A 21628-nucleotide genomic window follows, 5' to 3' on the forward strand; every position below is an offset into this window, starting at 1 on the left:
TCTCCCATGCTCTCTTTCACTAAGATGATCCAGATGCTTCTGAGCTGAAAGCAATGCAACTTTTCCTCCCATCCTGGATTCTGTTTGCAGAAAAGGAATGTAAGAATCCATGCATATTTACAAATTAAACCAAATTATTGGGGGGGGGGAGAAACCCATAACGTGATTGGTTCTTAGTGTGCAGTGAAACATAAAACCAAGGTGAATGCACCACTGTATTTACTTAGGCAGTTCCGAGAACTTACCACAGTTCTTCTGAAAATTTAGGGTGTGCCTCTTCCTTTTCATGCAACCCCAGACGGACTTTGTCCTTATACTTCATAGGGCCGTACCATCTGTTGCAAGACTTTTTATGAGACTGCTGGAGATACTTTTGTTATTGCTTCAGTTCTGATGTTATGGCAGAAGTAAATGAAAGTGTCTTTTGACTTTTGTGGTATCAGATGTGCCTTGTAACTTTTGAGGGATTTTAACTCCAAGCAGTTTATTTTTTTCTCTATGTTAACGGAGCTGCAGCTGTCATACAGCAGTGGGAGAAATGTCTGAAAGTAAAAATTATCTCATCTTTATTCTTTTTTTCATTCATATGCATCAGTATTGGCTTCCCCTAACAATTTATATGAGTTTTTCTTTTCTTTTATTAATTTTCAGCTCTGCTTAACCCTTCCAGACCAAACGTATCCCAGACAACAAAGACGAATTTGCAGTTCCATAATTCCGCCACACGTTGCACTGTCTGAAAAATTTCCATGGTTTTTTCCATCAAATGAAAGGAGAGACGTTGCGCTTTCCAGCTAATATCAGGTTATTACGGTAATTTCACTCCAGTCATAGCAGGAAGTGAAATTAATCTGAGGAGCACTCTTTTAATAGATGGTAAATTGTTAAAATAACTTGCTAGATATTGGAAGTTCCAGTTGTTATGGATAAACGGGCAAATATATATTTACTCACAGGACATTTAAAGAACTGCCTGCAATTAAAATAACCAAAAATATCCAGGCAGAGATTTGAAACTTAGGTCTTAAAGGGTTAAGACTGACTGCAGCACAATTTCAACATGAATGAGTTAACATTTTGCAGAGGATATAAATATAAAAAATTTTCTAAATTAGAATCAAAGTCATTTTGCAGGAATAAATCATCTGACAGATGAGACAAGCTGAAGAAAAAATAGTAAATTTCGGGATACCCCACCCTTGCACTGACCTTTTATTGTATCTATAAAACTGGCAGCTGTATGAAAGGCTTTTTAATCAGACGGTTTCATATGCAGCCTGACAGTTGGCGCTGCTGTAAGCAGCAAAGCAGCTCTGGCCTTGGCTGCTCCCGTCTCCACAGGGAGTAATAGAGTATAGAATCTCATAATGTGATAGCAAACTGATCTGGGGTGAATCACTTGTGGTAGCCCATTTCTGACGCAGATGTTTTCATCCCAGAGAGCTCCCCTGGTGGTATTTAACAGCTGCCTGCTCTGTTGTTAGTAACTGTATGCGTTATGTTGAGCAGCCATGATTGCACTGGGATTCCAGGTAGTAACATACTTCACCAATAATATTGGCTAGATTTTCTGTCGGTAATTGCTGACACAAACACAATTTGTATTCAGTTAACACACACACACACACACAAACTTCCATGAAAGGTTTAGAAATCAATAAAATTGACATCCGTTCTGCTGTCTCAAAGAACAAAAATAACACACAGAACAGTTACAGTAAAGCATTTATACAGGAATGGAGATGCATTGCTGAAAATAGATTTGTTGTGAATTATTATTATTTTATATAAACTAGGAAGATTCGTAACGCGGGTGCTTCCAATGTGTTTCATACTGTTACTTTTGCCTTACATTTGTAAAATATTAAGCCATTACTAAACTTAGCAAATAGCTTTCAATAAAAAAACAACAATATTATACTGAAATGAGGTGCTACGCTCAATTTTGCAAGCATTCTAACATTAATCAACAAGCTTATGTGATCAACACCTAATATGCTAACTTTAGGTAGCATCCTAATAATGGCGTGTTGGCAAATGCTAGCATGTTAGCTAACAGTAGCTAACACTATCTGCTTTGTTTCCAGCATCTATATGCTATTAGCTAATATCTAACATCTCACTCCAACATCTAGTATGCTGTAGTTGGGTGAAATATATGTGTAATTTAATAGTATTTACTCTAATTTCTTTTCTTTTTTTTTTTAGCTAACAATATTATAAGATATCTACTGCGCTAACAGATTTTGTGCCAAAGATAAAACTAGCTAACATGCAAATGTTTTGCATCTTGGCTAACACTTGTGCTTTTGAACTTTTTACAGGCATTTTACAACATTAACCCAAGGGAGTCTATTATGATAACAAGCTAGCATAGTCATCAAATGCTAGCATGCTAATATTTATATGAATGTGAACTAACTATATCTATGCTAACAGTAAAATGAAGGATTAATTTGACACAAATCTACATTTTATTTTAAGAGAGCAACGATTTCGAACTTAAATGTAGCATAGCTGCCCCTCCCTAAACTGTTGCTGAATGGAAGGAAGCCTAATATACTTTTCTCAAATGTGCAAATTTGGAAATATATTTGGACTTCCCCAAAAGAAAAAGAAAAAATCACCCACAGAGGTCGTGTTAACGGAATATTTTCTGTATTAGACCGATTAATTTTTTTAATGCGTTTTTCCGACCGGGAGCTGAAGGGTTATGGACCCGACGCTTTGGAGCGTCTGGTTAGGAAACGCATCCCAAACCTTTGGTAGAACAAATGGTGTGTTTAATTCCAGGCTCCATTACAGACCAGAGAAAACTAAAAAGAATGTATTGTTGAGCTAATCCGTTTATAGTCTAAACAGAGACATCAGTTTATCTTGAGGGAACAAATAAAGGTGCAGAAGTTAATTAGACCGTAACATGCGCAGTCCTCTCACAACCAATTTGTTCGCTGCAAAGAACTAAACTTTACTCACCCTGCGGTTTTAACAAATGGAGCTGGAAGACTTTACCCACCCGGGTCCAGAAGGAGAGTGACGCACAGAAGCGTGGCAGACGTAACACCTGTCCGTTTCGGAGAAGTGAAACCACGCAAAAAAAATCCTAGTAACCGCGCACAGGGTAAAAAAATAAGTAAATAAAGTTCAATTGATCGGGTTGGATCAGACGGATCCAAATGACCGATGAACCAGCGCAGATTTTTCTGTAGATGCGACCAGGATAATGTTTTAAACTTCTGAAGAAAACTTTTATAATTTTCAGAAATCCTGAAGAAATATCAGTCAGGGTCATTTCAAAATATGTCTGCTCCTCAAAACATTTGGAGTGGATTTGTACAGTACTGGACTTAAAATAATAAATGTTGTATCTAGCCTGAATGATAAAAGGAACAGCAGCATTTAAACTAGAGTTTATTTTCTCCTCAAATGTACGACTTCAGAAATCTTTCTTATTTGATCCTCAGCTCCTAACTACCAGATGAAAATCATTGATCTCTCACAATCTTAATGTTATTTTCATCCATTTCCAGCCTTTATACTGACACACTGTTGTCTTCTTCCTGACATGTTTCCAGTATGCGGAGACATCCACGGGCAGTTCTTTGACCTCATGAAGCTGTTTGAAGTAGGAGGATCACCAGCATCCACACGCTACCTTTTCCTTGGGGACTACGTAGACAGAGGGTATTTCAGTATTGAAGTGAGTCCGTGTGTTTGTTATTGTTCTTGTGTGGCCCTAATTGAGCGTGATGCTCGCCATGTGTGTGACAGAAGCTTGGTTTATTAATAGCTTTCTCTGATCATAGATGAAATCAAGCTGCAGATATTGCAGTGATAAAACACTTTTATGATCATTTCAAACGTAGCCTGGATCGCAAATGTCACAGTGGAGCTGAGGATTATGTTGGGAGATTTTTAATATTCCACAGAATACATGTTTGAAGTATAGGACTTTATAACCAATATATATGTTTATTGCGGCCTTATCTCTGGAAATGCTTTGTTTAATAATAAAAAATACATGTATATGAAATATATGTATAGCGTGTGCTATTCTTGTCTGGTCAGGTGTTTCATTTGAATTTGATGTTTCATCTTTCTGTGTCCTGCAAGCCTGAAATGTGCCACAAAATGTGCTTCATTAATATTTCAGTATGAGCAGAATTGCATGCATTTCCGTGAAGCTGACGATGTTTGACATGATAGCTTTTGCTTTTAGCATTAGGAAAGATGAAAAGCCAACTGTTCTGCTCTTATTTTTGTTCTTTCTTGTTGCAGTGTGTGCTCTACTTGTGGGCCTTAAAGATCCTATACCCCAAAACACTGTTTTTGCTGCGTGGGAATCACGAATGTCGACATTTAACAGAGTATTTCACATTTAAGCAGGAATGTAAGTAAAGTATTTTGAAGTGTTTTATTGTTTTTAATGCTTCTTTGACAATATTTGGATGAGCCCATTTTGGATATATAACTATCTAGAACTAACAATTACTTGGAGCCAGACTAGCCCCTTGCCTGAACCAAGCTAACGGCTAACATCTACCTGGAATCAGGCTAAAAGACAATTGGAGCCATTTTACCCTAACAGCTACTCTAATCTAGCAGCTGTCCAGAAACTGGTTTACATTGATCCAGAGTTGAGCTAACGGCTAACCTAAGTTGAGCAAACAGTTTTCAGGAGTTAATCATTCAGTCACACGGAGCCAAGCTAGCAGTTTCTCTTAACTGCGCTAGCAGCTAATCTGAGCATGGCTAGTCAAAACAGGGCTTACAACTAGCTACAACGAAGTTGGAAGCTCCTCTAAGCCAGATTTGATTATTTTGGAACTAGATAAACAATTACTTGGAGCCAGGCTTTATAGGACCAGGCTAACGACTAACAGCTACCCGGAGTCAGGCTAAAAGATACGTGAAGCTATTTTATCACCCCAATTGTTTGTTAGGATACCAACTACACTAAGCTAGGCTATTTACAGCTAAGTTAGCAGCTCCCCATAACCTTTTTTACATTTATCTAGAGTTAAGCTAACAGCTAACAACTCTCAGGAGTCACATAGTTACAAAGAACCAGGATAGCAGCTTTGCTACACTAGGCTAGGCTAGTCTGAGCATGGATTACAACTAGCTTGAAAGCTAGTTCAAGCAAGATAAACAATTACTTGGGGCCAGGATTTCCAGAACCGCTAGCAGCTTTTTTTAGCCACGCTACCAGCTTTCACTTCTAGGTAGCTGCTAGCAATTAATTAGGCTTCTGAGTCATTCAACTTCTTTCTTGGCAGAGAATAAAATATATTAATAAGTTGTTTATCAGGTTCAGAGAAAGCTTAGCTGTGCAAACATTATATTAAAAAATATTAACAACTACTTGGAACTAGGCTAACAAATATAATTGTGAAAAACTGTAATGCAAAAGTTACATTTGGAATAAAGATCATTTGTTGCAAGCAAAAGTTTTTAGATTGAACTGCTTTAGGAGTGGAAGTTTGCTCCTCAAATTTCTCATTTCTGTCTTTGACATTAAAAAGTTGTGACTACTGTTCTCTGCATGTAAAATACTGGCTACTCACAACCACTCTGCAAAACCCTCCTCAAACAACAATCACTTTCAAGTCCCTACGCAGTTAAAGTAATAGACTCTTAAGAAAAAGGCCATATTTGACCTTTTATTGGTATTTACCCATGTCAGAGCTGCTTTTATTGGATTCAGTCGGTGCGGGTAGGAAGAGAAAATCAGCATAAATGACATTGACATTGTGTTCTTCTAAAACTGTTTTTGGGGAGGTTTTTTTTTTTTTTTTGCAAGTGGTGAGAAAGCATTTCCATCCCCGACCAGGACACTGCACCAGTATTGGAGAGCAGGTTTTTTTGACTTGGCGTGCTGTTTCTTGTTCCTGCCCTGTGTTCCCCTTCCTCCTCCCTGACAGGTAAAATTAAGTATTCAGAGAGGGTGTATGACGCATGTATGGACGCCTTCGACTGCCTTCCCCTGGCTGCACTTATGAACCAGCAGTTCCTGTGTGTACACGGAGGACTGTCTCCCGAAATCACAAATCTTGACGACGTCAGGAAAGTATGTGGTCTGACATAGTTTTTTAGCTGTTTTTACAAAGCTGTGAGTTCTGTGTTTGTTTAATGAGCAGGTGTTTGTTAATTGCTTTAGAAATGGGACAAGGAGTTAGTCACCTTGCCTGTAATTCATAAAGTAGAGATTTGTCTCCAAACTTGGATACGTAGCATTGCTGTCTTCCTTCTAAATGAAAGAAATGTGGAAGGAAAAGAAGTTCCTTCTCTCAGACTAATTCAATAAATCTAAATGGAGTTTGTGGCTGCAATCAGAGGGCATGCATAATAGCATTTGCTCCAGCAAAGTGTCCATCATGCAGCCCGCGTAATCACGAGCAAGCTTCAGTTTAAGAGAGTCATGATTTCCTGAAAGTAAAGTTGTTTATGCTCGTAGAAAAAGATTGGCTTTATTTTTTTTTTTAAGTTCATCCATCTCTAAACTGCAAGATTGATTCTTTCTTTGACATCCTCTCTGTATATGGTTTAGTATTGATTCAACAGCGATTAAATTACATGCTAAGCTGCAGTTAAAAGGAAACTTTCACAGGAGCCTCATGTTTTCCTCCACAGCTAGACAGATTCAAAGAGCCGCCAGCTTACGGGCCGATGTGCGATCTGCTGTGGTCCGACCCTCTGGAGGACTTTGGGAACGAGAAGAGCCAGGAGCACTTCACACACAACACAGTGAGAGGCTGCTCCTATTTCTACAGGTAGGCGCTCCATCTCCCAGGACGTTTATTATTTGTGACGTGGTTGTTCTTTCTCTGCCTCTGAACGTTGCTGTCAGGATTTAGAGAGGCAGCCAGTGAGTTAGGAGCTCAATTATGCTGCTGGTACTGAATTGCTTATGCAAGCCACAGCTATATTTTACAGTATGATGAAAAGGTTTAAATTATCCCAATATCCTTTCACACTAGTGTGAATCAGCCAGTCATTTCAAAGGCGTTGTATGACTGTTAAAGATTCACCCAAATAATTTTTGCATATCTGTGACTCTGCATCTTACAGGGTCACACCGAATGAGACAGATTTTTTAGTATGTCATAATAGTCCTGCTCCCGTCAACACATCCTGTACCACATGTGTCAAACTCAAGGCCCGTGGGCCAGATCTGGCCCATCACAGATCTGGCCCTACCACTTCCTGTTGTCTTCTTTGTGGTTTCCAGCAGTAGTAACATCTTGATCTCATGTCTCCATTGCAGTTTTCCCATTCAGCTGAAAAACCACCTCATCCTAGAGAAACAACTTTTTATCAAAAAAGCCATGTTTTCAGAATTTACATGTTTCCTTCAAGCAAATTTATTTTTGAAAATAAATGCTATGATTAATGGCAGTCAGTGAAGCTGCGTTTCAGAAGAATCCCTGAGACTTCTCCTCCAACTCTCGACAGTACGTCTGCAGTCGCCGTCGGCTGAGCCGAATAACTGCACAGGCAGAGGAAAAGCTGGGAGCAAGCAGCTTGCACTGTCACAAAATGTAATGAAGTGGCACATTACCACAAGGCACAGTCCTTTCTCTAAATGCATTCCCTTCTCCCTCCACTCCAATTATTGCCTGAGCGACTCTTATTTGCCCTCGGTGTGCCACAGGCAGGAGAAGTAGTGAGGAATGTCTTAAGGCTTTAAATGAGAACAGACTCTTTTTATCGATTTGATGGCAGGTGTTTTATAGCTGCCTCCCTAATTGTGTTTTAATGTACCTGCTCATAAAGTGACTCATTGTGTGTCAGTTGTGGGCATACATTGTTGTCTTTCCTTACTCTAAATGAGTATATTTCAGATCCACAAGTGGTTCTGTTTTCTCAGGAATGTCCATCACTGGGGTTTTTATGCAGCTGAAACCAGAAAGAAAGTCAGTGTATGCAGCCCCCTTTTCACCTCAAACACATCACACTAATGTCAGAAATCATCCCAGTTAACCCCTCTGACATTTTGGGTGGAAATTCCTCCCGCCTCGTGTTTTCATCAGCGTCCGACGCCTCGTCTGCTCAGCGGACGGCCGCTAATTGGCTTCACACTGGCTTTCTGTATTTATGAGACAGTTTCGGCCCGAAGCTGAAGGAGAGAGACGGAGACGCTCCTTACAGTGCTCCCAGTCAGAAACCATCAGCCTGTTTGGTTGTGCCTGTCTTGCAGATTTTCCCCGATGCCGCCGGCTTGCTCCGAACACGTTCACAAATGTAACTCAGGCATGAAATTGCGCATGCTTCTGAAAGACTCGCTTTTTGTTTCAGGCTCCACAAAGCGCATAGATCGGTTAACCTGAAGGAACCTTTTCTTTCTTTTTAAAAAAAAATCTTTTATTGATGCTATTTAATTAAAGAAATTAATCTAGAGTGAAATCAGGAAGCTGAATTATAGTCCAACAAACCAACATTTGGCTCATGTCTTCTTCTGCTGCTGCAGGGGGATTAGAGAACAAATAACACATTAATTTCTAATAATCTGCTGGAATCTGCTTGTAGCTCGTTATCCAGATGTTTGTTGTTGCTATAAACAACTCAAATGTTCTTTCGCAGAGATTGTTGATGATCCTTATGCTAATTGAATCAGTTTCTATGGTTAGCTTCTCTACCAACCATGAGAGCTGGCAAAAACAGCCATTTTATTCATCCTTATTTATTAATGTTGGCTTGATTTCTGAAGAATTATCCCCACTAAACAGCTGCATGAAGAGGAGCAAAGATTCTGCTTTTCTTAAAGTTCAGTACCTTTCCAAAATAATTCATATTGCTGGAACTTTGTTACATTTCTACAGAGTTTAACGTATTTTACTGGAATTTTGGACGATGGATTTCGGCTGCAACTAACGATTGTTTTTGTAATCGGTTATTCTAACAAATTATCATTTAAGAAAAAATTGTACATTCTGCAGATTTTTCATTTAACCACTTTTAAGCCTATTTCATACAGGATAAAAAGGATAAAAAATAATTTAATTCATTTTTTAAATGACAAAATAGGCATTTCATTGCCCAAACTGCAACAGCTGGGCCTTCCTTTAGTTTATCTTGGCTCATTTGTAGCATCTGCTGAACATTACAGGCAAAAAAGGTAGGTTTTGTTTCTTAAATGCAAAATGTTTATATTGTTGTATAGTTTTAGTTTAATTACTACTGACTATGCTGCTCTTTCAGCAAATTCTCCTTTTTTGAGTTTCTGTGCTCCAGTAAACAATTGATTACTAAATTGGTTTATGTTTATTTTCATAAATTAATCACAATTAATCGTTTCAGCCCTGTGATAGACCAACACTAAGTTGTGCATGTTTGCATGCAGCTCTCTCTATTGTAAAATACCCCCAACAGAATCTACTGTGAAGCCTCAGAGGTTTGTTAGAAAACATTTGTGAGCAAAACAACATCATGAAGATCAAGGAAGACAGCAAACCGGTCAGGAAGAAACAAGGTTTAAACCAAGGTTAGGTTATAAAGCGCTGCGGCTTTAACAGGATTTAACAGCAGCACTGAGCACTCCACAAATCTGGCCTTGATGGAGGAGTAAAACGAAGAAACCTGTTGTTAACAAGCCAGTTTACCACCATTTATGTTGAGAAATAAAGACTAACATGTTTTTTATGATGATCTGGTCAAATAAGACCAAAACCAGAAGAAAAAAAATTGGTTTTGATCAGAAAACTTACGCTTCATTTCACTCTGGACTCATCATTCCCATTGTGAAACATGGTAGTGGCAGCATCGTGGTGTGGGAATACATTTTTTTTTTTTTCCCTGCAGTAGGATCAGAGAAGCTGGTCAGATTTGATAGGAAGGTGGAGGGAGCTAACTACTTCTCTATTTAATCTAATTGAGCTACTTTGCAAAAAAGAATATGCAGTAGATGTATGAAGATAGATCCAATGTATTAACCCATGCTTACACATGCCAGATTTTTCAGATTTTTATTTGTAAAAGTAAAAATTTAATTAAAACCATATATGGTAATCTTTCCACCTCATACTTGTGCACCAACTTGTTGGTCTAGGTTTGTGTCTGTGACGTGACGAAATGTGCAAGAGTTCAGTAACCATGAATAGTTTTAAGAGGCGATGCATGTCATTATGAAACCACTGTGTTTTCTTGATTGCAGAGCAGGAATTACATTTTAAAAAGCTTCTTTGAAATCAGCAGGATTCGCTGGAAAAGAGAAACGTGCGGGTCGGTCCTGATTGCAGCGTGTGGGAGTTGAGTTCATCTCCGAGCGTCGATGTTGCAGGGGTGTTTGAGCTTGGATTGCAGAACTTAGTTTTTTGAGCAAGCGCAGCAAATTACTTGATTGAACCACAAAACGTTTTGATATTCGAGTGTGTCTGTGTATTCTTGAAATTTTTCAAGTGGCTATTTATAACAGACACTGAAGTAGAGCTGGTGAAACGAGCACAAAGTGATGCGTTTTCTTTTTAGACCAACAAACAGCCACATTTTCAAGAAGCAGCTGATTTGAAATAAAACATTTTTGACATTAAACACAGTAAAGAAGCTCGGCTAACAACACTGAGTGGCTGTTATGTTATCACACCAAAAATCACTTGGAGAGAGAGTCTCCATTTTTGATAGTTCTTCCACGTTCATGTTTTTCAGATGTTGCGCAGCACCGTCGCTCATTCATGCAAGCTGCACTGACTTTATTCATTACAAATGATTCACAATCCCCGACATCCTCTGGGGGTGTCGATCGTTTTTCTTCTCAGAAACGGCGTTGTTTTTTTTAAGTCAGATTGAGACGACATCAAGTCGTGTTGTTTGCCGGTGACATTTTTTCTTGTGCTGTTTTTGCTGTGAGCAGAGGAGGCTGCTGCTCCTGCCGGATGAAAGCTGCCTCGACGTGCTCCAGTTTGATTGTTTTTGGTTTTACTGCCAGACTAAACGAGCATAAATCGCCATCTAATAGTTTCCAGAGACGGCTCTTCTTTTTTTTTCTTTTTCTTTTTTTCCTTAAAGAAGCAGCCTAAAATGAAATTTCTCCATTTTTTATTATAATTTCATTGAAAAATAAACTATTTAGCATTTAAGAGGGGTCAAACCTGCTGCTCCTATACAGCTTTGTTTAAAACAGCAAACATTTTATCTACGAAAGAAATGTGGGTCTCCTTTAGAGGCTACAGTGTATAAAAACACTAAAGCAAATTAGTCTTTTATTGCTGCAGCATAATTTCACACTAAAAACAGAAATAATCAAGCCTCTAGTTACAGAATATAATATTCTGTAAAATTTAAAGAAATAAGAAGAATGAAAAGAAAAAATATTTTTTTTAGACTTTTATGTCCCTTTCTAATACAGAACTATTCTAGCTAATTTTTAGGATCTTTTTGTTGGTAATATGCAACAAATAGATATTTTTCTGTTAGAAAGAAAGAAAGTCTTCACAGTAGGAAACCAATAACAATAATTTGTTTTTGAATACTACCAAACTTTCCTGTTTTAGTCACAGTTTTCATTCCACATACTTGTGTTTTTATTTTATTTTTGAGCAGTTGTGACTGTGCAAGTTACTCAACAGGTTGTTGCTTGGTAACCGTAGTTGTGGGGGAATTTGAAAGTGCTTGTTGCTAGGTAACCAAAGAGCAAGTCAGTTGGTTGATTCCAGCAACCCAGCGTAGCTAGCCGTGAACGCTCAAACCGCTAAAGCCATTTCTCTGCCTACATCTCCCAGAATGCTGTGCGGTTCTGGTTTGGAGTAAAGAGAATATTCTACACGTTGAATATATTTATCTATTATTATTGATCACTTGTCTATTGCGATATATGTTGTTATTGATGGACTTACATTCCCACAACATCAAACACATTTTTACAGTCGTATTCACTTGTGGGTTAAATGTAGCATATTTTAAATTTCATCTCTTTCATTTTATGAGGCAGTGGTGCAGAAGCTCAACTCTCTCTCTCTCTCTCTCTCAGCAATGCGGGATTAAGGATAACAAAGCTCAAAGCAAATAACTTCACAAAGCAATAGAAAAAAAACAGTTATTTTTCTTGATATTAGAGAGAAAGCAACTAAAGAGGAATGGTCAGATATCTCTTCTTCTGTTTGCTCTAACTCGATGAAATAAAGTGATGTTTTGGCAAAAATGAATAAATGTTATATTGTGAAAATGCAGTAAAAGATAATTGTATATATTTGTGCAGGATTTTGTGTATATATTACAGAAAATTCTGGGCTAAATGTCTGTAGGAGCTGCAGTTGGTGCTGGAATGAACTTCCCCTGTTTGTCCGATGTTTCTTTGAGCAATCAATAATACCTTTGGCCTTATTTAGTTTTTGCTATTGATCGTTTTTCTTGGGGCTTTCTGGGACTTTTCTTGACGTTTGAGTGAGCTAAAAGTCTCTTTTCTTCAACAGCTACCCTGCGGTCTGTGACTTTCTACAACACAATAACTTATTATCTATCATCCGGGCCCATGAAGCACAGGACGCTGGGTGAGTGTAGCTTTCTTTGTCTTTTCCACATCACACTGTCACTCAGCCGAGCGGCTCAGGGCATGGAGTGAAATGAGAAATCTCAGGAGGTTTCTTTAAAGCCTGTCTGGGGAGCAGGATGGGCGCAGTGTGAACTTTGCGTTAATCCAAGAAATGAAAATGAATCCAGCTTGGGAGAGCGAGCCGGCCACATGTGATGCAACACGAATGAGTCATGCAGACATTGCTGAGCTCTGATTCAAAAAGTTAAGGTTGACGGGAACTCGCAGTTACAGCTGCTGCTCAGTGAAAAGGAGGCACAGCAGGACGCGGAGGGAGAGTTTACTCTGCTTTTATACATCAACCAGACGCCACACTCTCTGAAAAGATAAAAAAGTAAAATAAAAGAAACAGGTTACTGGATGTGTTTAGCTGATTTTTTTGTATTTTTTTTCCTCTGAGGAAGGTGGGAAGGCTCAGCACAAAGTTGTTTACCATTGCACTCCCACAGTGTGGCCACATGGGGCGCCTCGCCACATCTCGGATATGAATCTGACCGCACGTCTAATTGCACTACTCCGCATCACTTATGTCCAATGAGAAACTCACAAAGGGCCGTTTACCCTCAGGTGTAGCATGCAAGACGTCGTGAGCTGTAGTCACACTTTATCGAGAAAGTCTGAACGGCTAGATTCAGTCGCTGCCACCTCGCTTCAGTCGTAACGCTGGGATTTGCCCTCCTCAGGGGGGGACCGAGGTGTCCACAGACATCAGCTCCAGACAAACACACAGCCAACGTGTACAAACAAAAGGGCCATAAAAATGTCACCTCCGATCACATCACGGCGGCCCGGTAGTTCCAAGATAAACTAAATGCCTCTCTTTTGGATGTTTCCCCAGATACCGCATGTACAGAAAGAGTCAGACCACTGGCTTCCCGTCCCTTATCACCATCTTCTCAGCTCCGAACTATCTTGACGTCTACAACAACAAAGGTAGGTTGAGTGACGCTGTCACTTTTGAAGGCTTTGAAACTTCAGGACGAAAACAGAACCTGCTTGACTAAGAACCTACGTTGAAAATAGTTTTGCATATTGGCTGATTTGGCTTGTTTTGGACTAAAATTATACGTCAGAATATATTACATTATCATCTGCCTAGAATTGCTTCTCATATTGTCTCATTACTAAAGTTTTTAAAGCTTCATAAGTTTACCACAATTTAAACAGGGGGGATATTTTTATGAAATATTATAGAAATGTATGTGTTAATAGAATTAGTCTGTTGAAAATGGCTATTTATGTTTTTAGCTACTTGCTGCAAGGTTAGGATTAAGCTAATCTTCAGTATTAGATATAATTTGACAGCCTTTCAGCTGTAGCTGCTTGTCCCATATTCCCAAATGAAACATTTGTTGAACTGATTCACTTAATTTTTCTAATCCTTATTATTAATTGTTGTTTTTTCAGTTTTAAACAATCCAAAGTGTTGAGTCAAAATATTTGAGTTTTGTTTATATGTAGTGCTTAACATTTTGAGCATCATATTCAGACTCTTTGTGATATTATTGAAAATAAATCACAGTAACACATTTTTCTGGACGATAAATTGTCCCAGAAATTATAGCGATAAGCGATATTATTGTCATTTTGAGACTATTTTCAACTAACATCATAATGATTATGGCATATTACTGCAGATATACCCTCTTAAAGATTACAAAAACTATTTTCTAAAGAACATTTAACACTGGAAAACATTCTAAATATCCAAAATAAATAAACACCAAGACAAAGATAATTAAAACAGATTAGGAAGTCTCTATTTCAAAAAATATTAATTATTTGGTTTAGACTAGGGAAACAGACTAAAGAGGAAGGTAGTGCAAGCTAATTACTTACTAAAATGCCGGCTTTTCAACAATGTTAAAGGGAATCATCTCTTTATTTATTGCTATCCAAATGGAAATGATCGCTCTCATTTTAGTTTATCATGAGATTAATTGATTTATTGCTTATTGTGAAGAGGCTTAATCATATCCATTGCCCACATTATCATTGTGTTATAAATTAGCTTTGTTCCCGTTGCACATTCTGGTGCCTTATAAGCTGTGCTTCTGCCTCCAGCACCAAAATGGGTTGGCTTTGTGCTGCAAGTCGGCACCGGCCCCCTCCCCTCCGCCCTCCAGAACAGACAATATCTGCTCTTACTGGACGGGGGCGGATAGAGGGTGGGGTGGACTATGGGATGGATGCGGCGTTGGGCCAAGCACAGGAAATAGAAATGGGAAGGAAAGAGTGATGGGGCTAGTGCATGCAGTTTTGCAATCCATCTTGTGATGAAATGCCACAAGGCTGCAGTGTGGCTGCTGTGAGGACCCAACACACAGGAGCCGGGGGTTTTTCTTTCTCTGTTTTCTCCTTTCTTTTCTCCTGCCCTGTTTTGCAGGTATGCAGTCTTTAATGTGAGCTTGTATTACTTTCTCTCCATTTTGTTTTTCTATTTATTTTTCCCCCCACATGTTGCCTCCTTCGCAGTACCATAAAGACAGAAATAGCGCAGCTGTCAGGGTCGTTGTTTATTCTTAGGGAACCTTTTTGTTCCATCCCAACTAATCTTCCGATGGCTCGCAGTCAACACAATACAAACAAACACACTTGTGACAGGCTTGTATTGGTTGTAGTTTTGGCTAACTACCTCTTGGTAAAATCCTTTGCATCCTTTGAGCACCGTTTGGAGAAGTTAAAATATCTCATTTTGGCTGCCAACTGGACTACAGTGATTATCAGATGGGATTGCTGTTTGTGTTTGGTTCTCACTGCTTACTTTTGAAAGGCAAGTTACCTATTTTTCTTATCTTTTGATGCCTGTCAAAACTTTCTTTTTGGATGTCTCATAGTAACTAGTTTTTGGCTTCCTGTTATTACCAATGTAATTATTTGTTTCATCTGTCTGTTTACTTGACTTGATCATTTAGATATATTTTTCTCTCTGCTAGCTCATCGTTTGTCCTATTTTCACCAAGTAAGCAGTAGCAGCAGCAACAGCTAATGTGTTATTTTAATCTTTTAGTAAGTGCAGGTTTTCTGTCTCTTCTAACATTTATTGCATAAACATGTTTCACTATTGGAGTTTTTTAAATCTATCACCTGGAAAGCTCCATCTAGTGATAGAAGGCCAACTTTATAATTGTCTTTATGTGTTTCTGAATATTCACGTCTGAATCTATCACCGCTCAGAGTTTTCGGGTGTGATCATTAGTTTCTAGCTCCAACAATTGAAGCTGACTCTCGATCATTCCCTTTTTAGGTCCAAAGATGATAAGTTCAGTTTTGGTTCCCTTTAGCTGGAGAAAGTTATTGATTTGTTTTGTGCAGCTTAAAGGGGTTCAGTGTCATTTGGCGACATTATGATGCAGAACTGTCTGTCATCTGTGTAGTTATGATGTTATTTAAAATAATATGAGATAGCAGAAACATAGAGACATTGAATACGAAGGGCCCAGAATTGAACCTTGGAGAACCCCGCATGTTGACCCATACTTTAGAGCACATGTGTCAAACTCAAGGTCCGTGGGCCAAATCTGGCTCACCATAGCTTTTTTTTTTCCCCACCAGGGGGTCTTTTGTGGGCTCTAGTGTCCCTTATATGACAGTAGGCTGACAGGAAAGGGGGAGAAAGAAGGGGGAAGACATGCGGCAAATGTCGTCTGGTCCGGGAATCGAACCCGCGACAGCCGCGTCGAGGACTCAAGGCCTCCAAACTTGGGTCGCGCTATCCCCTACGTCACCACAGCACGCCCTCGCCATAGCTTTTTATGAGGCCCTCTAGATTCTAGACTAAACACTAAGTGTGCTTAAATATATGTTATCAATTAAATTAATGTAGTTTTTATCTGATTACTCCCTAATTATATCAATCAGTCCCTCTAGTTTCCTGAGAATTATCGTGGAAATTCACGCACAAATCAACAAATCTCCGTACTTTTTTGTGCTAATAATTGGGAGTGTATTGCGGATTTTTTTCAGAAAGTGTCAGAAACTTTCTTACTTGTACTTAACAGCTGCCTCAGCCTTAACTGGTGTCGGATTATAGTCCATGACCTATAGAGCGAGTAATAAAAAGTCACATCTACCTTCACAAATAGACACAAATATTTCCAAATTAGTACCACAAACACTTTGATTTTCATTGGAAAACAACCACAAAATCCTGAATGGACTGAAAAGATGTTTAAAATATTTAATTTCAGGAATTGATTAGTATATTAACAGTTTGTGAACAAGTTTTATCAATACATTGTGGCACAACCGGGCCTTTAAGAGCATTTATGACCTTGATTTGGTCATAAATGAGTTTGACAGCCCCGCTTTAGAGCTTTTAGAGGCTTTTTGGCGTTGGGGAGAAAAAAATGCCTTTTTATGCACATTTTTATTAATGTACACCACACTCAAATATTTTAAAATTACCCTTTTTGGAACCAAGATGGAGCATTTTAAACAAATTTTTCATCAATTCATACCTGCAACTGTGTAAGCCTAAAAAGTTTCTGTAATTTGCATAAGTAAATGGTTTATTATTTTCTTGGACAAGGCACCAAAACTGGCTCCAGCCCGGGGGCCTTTAATCTTCTAAATCCAACCCTGCCTCATGTTATTTTTTATTTTATTTTATTTTTTGTCTGAGAAAACGTTGCCTAATAACACCAAGATGGCAGCTTGACGACCCTAAATCACTTCACGTTGCCTTTCAGGTCGGCTTTCTGTGACGACCCCTCCTACATTGAGGTGGCACTTAATTGAGAAACAACACAAATCGTGAATCCAGATCCACTTTATTTTAAAATGTGTTCATCCAAAGAGCAGCACTAAAACGGGTCAAACCAAGACACAAATTATAACTAAATGGAATGAAAACAATAAAAGCAGAACAAAACGTACTACAAAGACAATTAGAGTGTGAGAAACAGTGTGTCAAAAGCCACTGAAAATTTATGTTTTTAAGACAGATGTAAAAACTGCAAGAGAAGAAGCCTGTCTAATATTTAATAACATCTTCTTCCATTGTTTTAAAGTCACGACTGAAGAGGTCTGATCTCATCTGAGCTTCAGTTTAGGTTGAGGTGCAACCGACAAAAACTAGTCGGCTGATCTTGGGGCCTTTGGTGAAACATAAGACTGAAGCAGGTCACAGAGGTACAAAGCAACAGGAGCATTAATGCATTTAAAATAACAAAAAAAGGATTTTATAAATCACTTCTTTGGCACACAAATCAAAGGGTTGCAAATCTTAAGTTTGTGTCTAATATTAAGGTCTTAAAATGCCTTAAATCAATTTAAAAATTAAGTTTGTCTTAAATTTCTTGGCAGAACTACTTAATATCTCTTTATAATGGATGTTGTTTTTCTTGAGGATCTTTTTGTCAGGCAGAAGTTTGAGTTGCATTGGTTGAGGCTATTGGTAACCAATATACCCTGGTATGCTAGCTAGCTAGCTTTTTTGTGTCTGTCATCTAAGTGCTAGTTTATCGCCAGCTGGTTGGAAAATGTTTGAATGTTTCTGTGGGGATATTAAACTTCATTCATATTGGTTCTATAAAAAGATCTTAAAAAGTCTTTGTTGGCGAAACCTGAAGAAACCCCGAGTCGTGTAGAGCCAAGAACGTGCTAACTGGATAGATAAACTACTTGCACTTGATTTTATTTAAGTGTATTGGGGTGAAAAGAGAGTATATACAAATGCACAACATGTTTTTTAGTTTGTTGGTTTTGTTTTTTTGTTTAATTTGAAAGCTTTTGTCATTTTCTTGCAATTATACACAACTTTGTATAGGTTTATCTCATTAAATCCAAAATGAAATAAGCAAATAATTCAATATTTGTAAGATACAATATAAAATCTATCTGAAAGTAGATTTCCAAGCACTAACCATCCAAGTTCTCATGTATTCCCCCTCAGCTAACAAATGTACTGTTACCAGTCCTGCTGATGCTCCTCCAGTCAGTCATGTAGGTGGTCTTCATCGGTAGAACCCGAACCGGCGTCATGAATCGCAGCGCTCTCCGCTCGTCCACCCAGCTACGCCCCTGTGATTGATGGCCAGTCGAGTGGGCGCATAAATCTTAACGGCGAAGGAGGGAGGCATCAGCAGCTCCCATCATTCCTGCGCCGGCAGGGGGGTGTGGGGGGAGGAATCGACCAATGAGACGTCTCCATGTGGGAGGAAAATAATGTTGCGAAAAAAATCCGCCTCCGCTCAAAGTGGGGGAAGCAGGAGTTAATGGAAGTTGTAGCTGAGGCAGAATAATCAAACGAGTGAATGATCAGAAGGATGTGACTCTCTGAAGAAGCCACCTGTTGCTTCTTCTCCCTGAAATGTGGAGCTTTTAAATGACTCTGTGGAGTGTTTAGGTGTTGACCGGCTGTCCGTCAGCAGCCCGCTCGTTCAGGCAGAGCCTTGTAAGAGGCTGTGTTTTAGATGGGGGGGGGGAACGGCTGCAGGGATGTGACAGTTTTCCTAGTTTCCTCCTTCTCGGTTTAAGTCCGGAAGGCTGTGCGGTGTAGGAGGAGAAAGGTCGACAGGTTGAAGGAAATCAACAATGCCTCTCGGACTCTTTTCATGTTTAGTAAAGAGATAGCAACAGGGTTGATGGAGTGGAAATTTACATAAAGGGAAAAAAAGTGAAAGGATGCCAACGCGGAGACGACAGGTATCAGTTTATGCTTCCATTTCCTCGCTGCGTTCGGCGAAATGGAACGGGATGATCGGCCTCCGGCACCTGCCGCTGGAATACAGAGTAGGCCGGAAGCTCGAGGCGATGAGGATGTAGGAACGCTGCAGGAAATTCATCTCTCCCCTCTCACAGCGAAGTGCCAGGAAGAGAAGAAGAATATCCCCTGCCTGCAGATGCCTGTCCATCTGTTAACACTGCGGTCCCATTCTGGGCGTCTCTTTCGGTTTACTGTAAACAAAACTTTTCACGTTCAGTCCAACAAGACTAATGAGCAAAAGATTCTGGAAATGCACCAATACATCACCAGTTAGACAAGCATTAAATAAATTGATTCTGGTTTCTATATTGTTGCACTCATTAGTGGGATCAACATTTTGTTGAGTTGGGCTTTATATTGTCACAGTCTCCCGATTTTGTTACACTATAGGCACAAACTTAAATATGTCTTACCTGGATATCTGCTATTATTCAAACAGGGATTAGGGCAAAAAGAAGCTTTGACTTTCATGCAAAGGTTGTGGCAGAAAAATAACACAAATATGAAGATCCATGGAACTAAATCCATGGAATCCATGGAACCTCAAACATACAGCCAGAGCTTCAGTTGAGTGGTTTAGGTCAAGAGTTATGATCGCCAATCCCTAAGGGCCGGTAACATGAAACTTTTAGTTGTGTCTCTGGGTCAACACACCTGGATCAAATGGCTGAATTACCTTGTTAGTTTGGAGCCGAGTTCTCCAGACTCCTGCTAGTGATGAAATTATTTGATCTGCAGCAAGACTTGAAAATTCATGGGTTCATTGTTGCTCTGACGCAAACTGATTTCACTCACCAACATCCAGATGTCAGATGGGAAATCTCACAAAACTTCTTGAGTTCAGAGTAAACAAACATGGCCGACAAGGAAGAACCAATTGCAATAGTTTGTGGACAAAAAACAAAACAAATCCGGCAGATTTTCTGGTGCACCATCCCATCTTGCTTTCTGATTGACTGCACGGTCTGTATGTTTGTCCTCGAGGAACCAATGCAATCCAACAATATTGACGATGTGAGATCGGCGCGGTCCCGATGTTCTTCCAAGCAGAATATATCTTAGCACACAACACACTGCAGGAATATCTCCTTAGATTATCTTTAGAGCCATCTAAAGATAAGATGGTTCTTATCTCCTGATTGTGGTGTCTAGACTATCGAATTGGCGGGAGGTAGAGACAAACCCTCTGAAACATTGGTTTCAATTCCAACCCTGGTCCTCAAGAACCAAGTCCTGCATGTTTTAGGTGTTTCCTTGCTGATTAACAGGCTACTCCATCCCTTGTTGGCATGCAGAGGAGGTCATGCAGTCATTTGAAGAGTGATCCCTGAGGACCACTGCGCTGAAAAACCTGCAGCTACAATTGTAGCAACAAATACCAATACCATTACCCAGATGATAAATTATTTCAATATTTTCAGACAAATCGTACATATTCTGTTGGTTAAAATGTGCAATCCCAATAAATTACATTCCAGTTTGTGGATTTAATGGGATAACATGTGAGTAAATAAATAAAGGGATGTGAAAACATTCGAGAGGCACTGCTGTTACAGCACGTTTTGAAAAAGAAACTATCCAAAAGCTTGACTCTGTTTAAATCCAACGCAAACAAGCGAGGAGAGGTGCAGTAAGTCCCTCCCATCCACGTATTTCTCCGCTTCTGTGAGGCGAGATCTGAATGTAACAAACCCAGAATGCCTGGACGGCCGCCTTTGAATACTAACCAAGTGAAACTTTACACTGCAGGCAATGCAGACAGATATGCAGGCAGCATTTAGTGCTGGGGAAAGACGGTGGGAATCTCCCTATGGTACCCAAACAGATTTAACAGTCCTCGTTACCAGGGAAACCGGCTGGAGGCACTCCCTGTTGAATAATTGATGAGCGGGTGTCGCCTTACAATCTCCCTGTCTCTGAGTTTGTAGCGGATTTGAGCCTCAGTCTGAACCCGAATGCGCTGCCGGAGCAGGAGAGACCTCTAGTGGCTGAAATGTAGAGTTGCAGAGATCAACAGAGCTGTTCTGGAAAGAGAAATGGAGTTGTTTTCTGATAATAAATGTAGATTCTGAACAATATCCTTTGTTCCTTTGAATGGCTGACAGCAGGGCGAACTGACCTTCTTTGTTTTCCTCCATCTGGACTTCAACAGCTACATTCAATCAAGTCGATGTTTATGCTGCAAGTGATGTTTATGCAATGTCTGCCTACGTGTGCAGCTGCCTTCACCGCCTACCCAGAGCTCCGACTGAGGGACGGACGTCAACTTTACGACAGATTCTGTTGGTGTTTTTGATCGAGCTTTAGGTTTGTGCTTGAAGAGAGAGAAGTCACCGCTGTAATGCTCTGATTGTGGCGTCTAAACACAATCACACAAACCCCATAGTGGTCTA

At 39.5% G+C, this 21628-nt stretch overlaps 1 protein-coding gene across 4 annotated transcripts in view; it reads left to right on the forward strand.

The window, feature by feature from the left end:
* Positions 1–21628, forward strand: part of LOC122820286 (serine/threonine-protein phosphatase 2B catalytic subunit alpha isoform) — a 90093-nt gene that overhangs the window by 50366 nt on the left and 18099 nt on the right. For all 4 annotated transcript variants that reach the window (XM_044097584.1, XM_044097581.1, XM_044097582.1 and 1 more), the window contains exons 3-8: positions 3576–3700; positions 4279–4390; positions 5925–6070; positions 6634–6773; positions 12408–12485; positions 13365–13459. In XM_044097584.1, coding sequence (XP_043953519.1) covers positions 3576–3700; positions 4279–4390; positions 5925–6070; positions 6634–6773; positions 12408–12485; positions 13365–13459 — 696 coding nt within the window. The remainder of the gene's footprint in view (positions 1–3575; positions 3701–4278; positions 4391–5924; positions 6071–6633; positions 6774–12407; positions 12486–13364; positions 13460–21628) is intronic.

Source organism: Gambusia affinis, linkage group LG18 (genome assembly GCF_019740435.1).
Source record: "Gambusia affinis linkage group LG18, SWU_Gaff_1.0, whole genome shotgun sequence".
In the NCBI taxonomy this organism is placed as follows: Eukaryota; Metazoa; Chordata; class Actinopteri; order Cyprinodontiformes; family Poeciliidae; genus Gambusia; species Gambusia affinis.